Source organism: Nesoenas mayeri (genome assembly GCF_963082525.1).
Source record: "Nesoenas mayeri genome assembly, chromosome: 11".
Taxonomy (NCBI): Eukaryota; Metazoa; Chordata; class Aves; order Columbiformes; family Columbidae; genus Nesoenas; species Nesoenas mayeri.
The window spans coordinates 9,902,946-9,911,923 of NC_137563.1; the positions used below are offsets into that span (position 1 = coordinate 9,902,946).

Here is an 8,978-nt window from a genome sequence, read left to right on the forward strand (position 1 = left end):
CCTCTGTGTCCGGCCCGCCGGGCTGGCTGGGGAGCTCCTGCCTGCCACACAGGAATAGCCACTTGGCTTTGACAACAGAGCCCAGGAGCCTGCATTTCACAGCCAGGACTGGTCCCCAAGCTGGACACCTAAAGGAAGGAGCCTGAATCTTTCCTGTGTCCTCACAAGTATAAAAATGCTGTGCTTCCTTTCAGAGATTAATCAAACTGTACTCATGCAGAAGGAAGGTATGAAACACAGAGATCAGGATACTTGCCCAGATAGAGAAGAGCTCAGATGTGAACACAAATACATCTATTCCTGATGATATCAGGCAAAACACACAGTAAGAAAATAGCAGAGTTAGGGATCAAAAAGTGAAGTTCCATGCATCAGTAATTATCAATATCCCTCATTACAAGAAAGCACATATTTCTTTTCAAAACCCAGTGTAGGAACAATGCAATTGTTTGGTAACTCTAGTTAAGTGAACTTTCTGAGGCTGCATTCACAGCAAAGTGCCTGTTTCCCATAAAGTTGCCTTTTTGAGATGGTAAACATTGGTTATTATTTTTTTCTTGTTCAATTTTAAAAACAAACAGCAAAGCAACAGAAAGATTGCTTTTCTTTCTCACATAAGCCAGGGTTAAGTATGCAGCAATATAACGGATCAAAAAGCTTCCATGCCAGCGTTCCAATATTATTGCTTGCAATAAATATGATACCACTTTCCAATAACAGATGTCAGCTGATGTTTTCTCCAGGCAGAATGAGTTAAAGATGGAACACTGATCTTCACTGGAAATGTTATTAACAGCCTAACCTAGAACAGCATGCTAGAAAATTAAACATCTTAAACATATTTTCTGTTTTGGATGCCATACACCCTTGTCAGCAGAACAGCAACAAAAACCCAAATAAATTAAGTCATCTGTCAATCAGCTGGAACTCATCCCATGATGTCATTGCTGATAGCTGATTGAAACAGTAAGACTTGGGATTTTCCAAACCCAAAACTTGTTTAAAAGAATGAGAATCCTTACTTGGGATGGATGTTTTGAGCACTCCCGGAAATAACTCTCTAAAACAGGATTAGGTTGTGGCTTCACACGTCTTACATTCTTTATACCTAAGGCTTTTGCTAGAGGTATAGCAATGTATCTGAAAAGACATACCGTGAAAAACTTTAAAAATACAGCACAGTTACAAGACCATGGCTCTTCTCATGCCAGGATATGAAGAAAATCAGTCTGAAGCAATTTAATCTGCCATAAAATACAACAGTGCACTGTGAGAAAAACAAACCTCCCTCTAGCTAATCCCAAGGGAGAACCACAGCATATTAGCAGTTACGCAAAAGAGCAGACCCACGGGCTGAAGTTTGTGGTTGTGAAATAATACGAAACTAGAGGAAAGAACCTGATTTTTTGTGTCCTTGTGTTTTTCGGAGGCATATTTGAGTTAAGCAACAGTTAAGGGAGAGTGAAACAACAAGAGATGCTCTCCCAATGTGGTTTGAAAGATTGCTCCTGCGATACTTCCAGCGGCAGATGGTCAGTTAGCACATCGCTCCACCACTGCCCAAGACACTGGGTTGTCCTCATGGTCTGTAGCTTGTGGCGCACAGAAACTCCCCCACAGACTAAAGGCTTCTCTTTCTCTTCCATTCTCCAATACAAACTGCTGCAGAGCACGCTAAATGCTTCGCTCTTCTACTTGGGTAGGCTTTACTGAAAAATATCCCTTGCTCCTGCTGATATCAGCAATTGATTCCTCATTACTCATAGCAGCGGTCACTTCTCCTCATTCATGGGCAGATTCACCGCAGGCCAGATGTGTGGGCTAATTATTCACACAAGCGATTTCCAATAGTGAGAGACAGTTGGGCAAGTATTTACTCAGGAGACACTGTGAATGGTTATAAACATATGATCCAAATTACTTTTGATCTCTTAACACGAATGATCTTATCTGGCTCTGTTTTAAGTCTATCCAACTTACGACATCCCAAATTTCCTCATTCTAGCCTGAAATAATCATAAAAACCTACTAATCACATTCTTCAGAGCAAAAAAAGAAAGTCAAGCAAAAAAAAAAACCCGCATAAATAAGTCAAAGCACTGCAAATCTTAATTCATTTGTAGATTTCCTCTGTGGAGCCAACCTCTGCCTGTCCCATAAGATTCCAGCTGCAGGAGCAATTCACCTTCAGTGCCAAAGTGAGGGAAAAAAAGGAATCAGCATTACTAGATCTGCATAAAATGTTGACGTGTGAGCTCGAGATCCCTCCAGTCTGCTTAATTTTGCTACAGCAAGACACCCGGGATCTATCGGCCTCACACAAACGTTCTGGAGAAGGACCAAACGAAAGGAGAGATTTGGTTTGGCGGACAAATACATCTACCTCTCCACCAAAGAGGACAAAGCAAAAAGAAACCCAAATGGGTTTGGATTAGTTTTATCTCTAGCGAAAAGAGATAAGAGTTATCTAAACGCTGCTCTAGAAAAGCTAGATAAGAGATATTTTCCTTCTACATGGGACCACAGCTGCATGTTCCTCAGAGTGAAAATATTTCCCAGTTTTTCACCTGCCATATTATCTGGACTAGATCTTTCTAGTCAACCACTAACTAATCTTCTTTTATAAACACAGAAAGAACATTGATCTAAAAACATATTTTTCAAACATTTTTAGCATTAATGAAGATCAACATTAGTATAAAATTGCGTTTATATTTCTTACCTTTCACTGAAGAATCGGATAAACAGCAATACAAAAGCATATGGTATTGTAGCATATAATTGTTGTGGTTTTGGAAAGACAAGTCCATCACGGTCTACAAAATCTGCCCACGTGCAATTAATAGGCATCCAGATATTTTCCCACCAGAACCAGCTGTTGAGTGTCTTCAATATGTGTGCCATGCTAAGCAAATAAAGAGAGAATTAAAAACTATTCCTGATGTATTAAAAAGAAAATGCATGAAATAAAACATATTAAACCTTGTTGCATAGAAGAGTGGTGCCCAGCTGGCAGGACATTTCCTAAAATTAAGGTACAAGAAAATAGCAGATGAGGCCTGGAAGAATCTGCTGTCTAACAGAGACACTCTGCAGAGCCTGCACCAGGCAAATCTACAGCGAACAGACCTGGTCAGTCAAGTGTGAAATTGTGTCAGTTTTCTCAGAATAAAAAAGGAAAAAAGTCAGTTACAACCAGTTGAAAACCCCTTGGTTTAGAACATGCAGGTGAAATTATAATCCATCAGAAGATGAAATAAATTTTGAGCTGGTATAAATCAGTGCAAAGCCTTTGACACCTGCAAGGTGGAGCAGTGTGTTAATCTGCTGTCTCACTTCAATCATTCACACCAGATTGTTTAGTACCTGGTCAAATCTTTTACAATAATAATTTATATTCTATTGTAGCAATTCACAAACGATAGTACAGACAACCGATCTTACCTAGTCTGCTTTCGTAAATCAAACGTAAGTGGGTAAAAGGGTGGAAAAAGAAATGAGAAAGTCCAGGGGGTGACTCAGTTCTGTAATAATGAAGACATTTCGCTACTGAATTACTGCTGCTTAATACGCTAATGGCAATATATGCCTTGATCACGATTTTGCAAACACCTGTGCACAGGGCTAAGTATAAAAATTACAGTGCACAGCAAGCTTGGGGATTTGCAAGAAATGATTTAATTGTGACCAAATCCTAGATCAGAACAAAATGCCTAAAATCAGTTCTTGACGACAACCCCAATCAACCAACAAAACACTTAAACCAAAACATTTCATTCGTTTAGAAGTCTAATTTTCAAGCTTTGCATTCTGCATTCTATATTTTGAAATTTCTGTTATCCCTCATTTAGTTGTAAAGACTTTACAGCACAAATATGCTATATATCCTATTAAAACATCCTAAAATAGATTAAAACCGTAACTTACTATGATGTTTTCCATAAGGCTGAAATAAGTTTTTTTTTTTCTATAATTTTTAGGAGTGATAAATTTAAATAACTTCTTCCATTCTAAAATTTCCTGTAAACCTGAGTAAAAAATGAGGAAAGAGCTGATTTCACTGAGTCATAGTTTTGATGAGGAAACAGTTGAGCTGGGAGAATTTCAGCCAAGTCTCCTCATGGCATCAGACATCCCATCTGAAGATCTCACAGGGACACGTTTGTATAGGACGAGGTGCTGAGACAGAGAAGCTGTGGATGCCCCATCCCTGGCAGTGTTCAAGGCCGGGCTGGATGGGGCTTTGAACAACCTGGTCTGGTGGAAAGTGGTTGGAACTGGATGATCTTTAAGATCTCTTCCAACCCAACCCATTCCATGGTTCTATGATGCACACTGGGCTGTTCTGACTAAGCTCAAGCCTTGCAGCAGGTTTATGAAACAGCGACTTGTCTCCATCAAGCAGAGCGGGGTTAACAGACACTGTGAATCTATTTACTGACCAGGCACAGTAGCCAGTATTGAAATATTAATAACCCAGCCACTTAATCTTTTTAAATGCCGAAAGGGGACAGTAAAAACCTGCTGAATGAATTGTGTGTGTATAAGCAAAGGCAAAAATAAAGGAGGGAGAAATCACAATTGTTCCTGTGCTGAGACTTTATATGCCAACTTTCAGCCTAGAGCAATTTTTTTACTGCTGAATTATAAACTCCTGGAAGTAGGGATTTATAACGGGGCTGCTAACAGACCCTTAACTACAGCTACCAGGCGCCATGATAATGAAGCAGGGCTTTGAAACACGACATTTTAGGTCAGACAGAAAGGCTTGCAGGCAAACTGCCCTAGACCAAGGCAGAGACTCATTACACAGTTCTGCTTCCCAATATATTTTTAAACTAGATTGTGTACTGCAAACTATCACAAACTAACTGTAATAAAAACAGGTCAGTCTACTATAACACAGTGGAAAGAGCCCTAACAGTTGGATTATAGCAAGACAGGTTGTGACTGAATAGGCACCCAAAACACTTAAACCCTTGGAAAACCCGGTAGTGCACATTTTCATAGTGGATTTTTCAGATCTCGCTAATTCTTGTTTTCCTTCCACACGTGGATGCCTCACCATATGATCACTTTTTCAGGGCTTAAACTAGTTAATACACCTCCACTAAACTAAGCTCATAAGCACAGGCTTAATCTCAAAACTTAAGAGAATTCTGGGATTTGAGGTCAAATTACAGTGGAAATTCTTCCCCACAAACACAAAATAGAGTCATAGAAAGGTGGGTTCACTGCAACTTTCTTCTGTAGTCCCCTGTACTTGTACCAGGTCTTGCCTGGCACACAGGGGATTTGACCATCCTGATGAATGTTGTCTAAGTAATTCTTAGAAAACTGTTGATGAGATTTCCACATGTCCGCAGCCTATTCTTACATTTCATTAGCCTTAAATTGGATGTTCACCCCACATCCAACCTATGTTTTCACCTCAGCAAATCAGGCCATTCCCTGGGCAGGCTTGAAGATTTCCATCTTCCTAATAGCATGTGCTTAAGCAGCTGGGCTGTTTTCCTGTCTCCTTCAGGTTCAGTTCTCATCATGATGTGCCTGGAGCACCTGGAAGGTGAGGAAGTGCTTCCAAACACACCTGGGCAGCAGGGACCTGAGCATTTTAGTGTCTCTTTGTGCCCTCTTTGCTCTTTAATGGCTGACAGCTGTGGCTATGTGCTTAAGTAGTTTTATCTCTCCTTAAATCATGGAGATCCTGAAACACATAGGAACTCCATAAATACTGCTTTGTGGCATACATCATATACAAGCAAGGTTCTCCTCTCCTGTGCTAAAAACAAGCTGTAGCCCTTTCAGCTTGCTGAGAAATCTCTCATGAAACCCTCATGTACTTTGTATGTTTTTCTGTAGGAAAAGTAAGCTGCCACCTGACAGGAATCTCCATCTCAGGAAGCACCAGTCAAAGCCATCTAACCAGGAATAAACAGCTTTATTTATCATCTCCTTCTCCACAAATACATACTTATTACTTCCTAGAATCATAGAATGTCCTAAGAAACCGCAACTAAAATTAGTATCGGAACCCAATTACACTCTTAAAGATGAACCCATCTATTTTCCCATCCCCTCTGCCAAAACTGTTCTTTCAATAGTCCCACAGCACCACAGATACAAACAATCCAGCTCTGTGGTTTACTCACCATATCTACAGCAACCACGGTCCCAAATGTTAATCCTCATTACCAGCTTTCTCCACATTATGACTTGACCACTTCATTCTAAATTATTTACTTTGAATCCTTTTGACCCTAAACAAAGACTACGTAAATTGTGAAAGAAGAGGCCAGAGGATGGAGGAGACAGACAGAAAGCACACAGGTCATTCATCTCTTAGAAAAACCAGAGCTGCCATTTGCTCACCTCTGCTGCTTCCAATTACCAGCTGCCTGGGACAATTGTGGCTGAGGGACTTCTCAGAGCCCTTAATCCCACATCTGGGTCAATTCACCAGGCAGAAATGGAATGGCCAGAGAGCAAACTCTGCTTTCAGGCCACATCAGGTTACAGCCACATTCCCAGTGCCATAGGAAAGAAAATTTCCCATTATTGTTTGCATGCTACTTTTTCAGGGGAAAAAAAGGGGTTTTCCCCACAAGGGCTATTGTTCTAGCATATTACATGTAGACCAACCTCAAGTATTTGCATGTATTTCAAACTATATTGTCTATACTGTTTAGTTTTGGTTCTAACCCAAAGATTTTTGGCAGCTTCTTAAACCCTGACAGGTCAGGAATACCAGTAATGCTTTGGCCTTACAATCTTACACTGAAAACACCTCTCCCAAGTGCTGGGAAAGGGAAGGCACCCACCACAGGTCCTCTTGTTGGACTAGTAAACGTGTAGAAGACTTTAAGATGTCCCTTCTGCCACCCAGGGGCTATGAACAGTGATGGGCATTCCCTCACATAGTGCCCAAAATCCAGGTGGGAAAACAGAAGAACCAGTTTCTTATCATTTGGGTGAGTGGAGTGCATTTTGCAGTTCTCAATAATCAGGTCTGTTTCCCTGGTACATCAGCATAAAACCAGAGGACACTTATTTTGTCAGGAGCTTGTTACCACACAAACGCATGTGTTCCAGTATAACCACAAGCAGTGGTAACCAGTCCCAGTGCTGGGATCAGGCTATGGGTCCTGAATTTCAAAGGCAGCTCATGTTTCTAGGTAGTATAAACTGTCACAAGTTGCTATTCTCCCATCACACACATACGGCTTCCAAAGAACGGGCAGAAGATGTAAAAGCCAAGCTCATCCTGATTTAGGACCAGCTCTGATAAGAAACTTTAAAGCCTACCCAGCCTGAACCTCTTATTGCTAAGAGTGCTGACCTCTGAGATTATTTTTTTCCTTACAGCTTCTAACAGCACCAAGCAAGCAGGAATGAGAAATGACAACAGCTGAGCGACCCAAATTCTGCCCAACCTAGGGTGACAAAACTTCCTCTTCTTCCCAGATTCCTACCCATACACCAGCACCATCAATATTATTTTCATTGACAAAAATGGCATCATTGCCCTTGCTCTAGAAGGACCTAAAAGTCAGTTTAACAAGAAAAGTATTTTAGAAAACTGGAAACTTCCCCTGCATCTTGGAAATGAAATACTCCAAATAAAGACATCTAATCACGTCCTTGCTAAGGAAGGATCTCCTCTGTAGCCTAATCTGGTTTTAAATGGGCTTGTGCAAAACAGGAAAATCAGGAATGATTACTTCAGGAACTGCATCTTTATAATTAAAGGAAAGCCTACACAGTAGGGAAGTACCAATGTGAAATTCCTGTCAAAGCTCTGTGCCTTGGATCCTTGATATACTCAATTTAAAAAATCTCTCATTTTTAATGTCATTAAGCAAAAAATTAAAAAAGGGGCAAATTTTGGTTTGACAAAAGCTGTGTGGCTACATTTTGCAAAACAAATTCAGGAGCTGCTTTGAAGTGGAATTTCTGTCTGCTGCAGTCTGGGGAATGAATAAAAAGAAAACAGAGGCAAAGCTTTGTGTTCTCTGCACAAAAGCTCTTGCTTGCAGAAGTTGAATTTCCAAGATCAGAACGAAGAGAAGGGGGTATCCAGGTTTGAAGGACGTGTTGGGAGGATTTCATATTTTTATTTACCAGATAAACTAGAAAACCCAAAATTCACTAACACAAACACTCAAGTGGAAGAAGCCTTAATTTCACTACGCATCTTATTAGACTGTCTACTCAGTGTGAATTTGAAGGTGTAACAGGGAAAGAATCAGCAAAAAGCAAGAATAACATAATTCTCCTATTTCTCTCATCATTTCGTAGAACTGATAAAACTGCTGCAGTGACTTTTGGGAAAAATCAAATCTCCCAGATATCAAAAGAGATAGAAAAGCTGTTCCAGGCTTAAAGTGGTCTAAAGGAAAAAAAATATATAGGATCCACTATACCACCGGTTTTGTTTTTGCTTAAGACTACGCAATACATGCAACCAATAGCACACACATTTCAACAACAGATTTGTGTTCTGCTAAAACCAGCACGCTGCTTAAAGAATCCCAACTGCAATCACCACCATTAAGGGTGAAAAAATACAGGACCTGCATTTTGTTGCCTACAGTTATGTAGCCTTTTTCCTACTGAAGGACAGTATGGAGGTACCTAAGACAGGTACTTTTACAAAAATCCCAGTAGCACAGAACAGTGAGTTTTAATTAAAAAAACCTCCACCAGTTATTGTTTGTACTTGTGCAGGTTATTTTATTAAAACTCACTACATTCAGTATTCGTGCAAATGTTGATAGTGGCTATTGCGCCATACAGCCTTTCAGATGTACAGCAGCTGCTTCGTACATCTTCTGGACTCAGCTGCAACTTCTAAATTTGAGAAATCACAGGATGTGATGCCAAATCAGCTTCTCCACTGATCATTTTTATGCTGAAAAACCTATTAGTCCACAAGGCAGTAAGAGCAACCCTGACCTCCACTCTTTCTTCCACACAAA

At 40.3% G+C, this 8,978-nt stretch overlaps 1 protein-coding gene across 1 annotated transcript in view; it reads right to left on the reverse strand.

Annotated features, from left to right (window-relative positions):
• CERS3 (ceramide synthase 3) overlaps positions 1-2,919 on the reverse strand; it is a gene marked incomplete at its 3' end in the record, with an annotated part of 28,649 nt that extends 25,730 nt beyond the window's left edge. The window contains exons 1-2 of the mRNA XM_080351350.1: positions 2,723-2,919; positions 1,023-1,140 (exon numbers count right to left, since the gene is read on the reverse strand). Of these exons, the coding sequence (XP_080207476.1) occupies positions 1,023-1,140; positions 2,723-2,904 (300 nt within the window). The 5' untranslated portion in view covers positions 2,905-2,919. The remainder of the gene's footprint in view (positions 1-1,022; positions 1,141-2,722) is intronic.
• Positions 2,920-8,978: the final 6,059 nt, after the last annotated feature.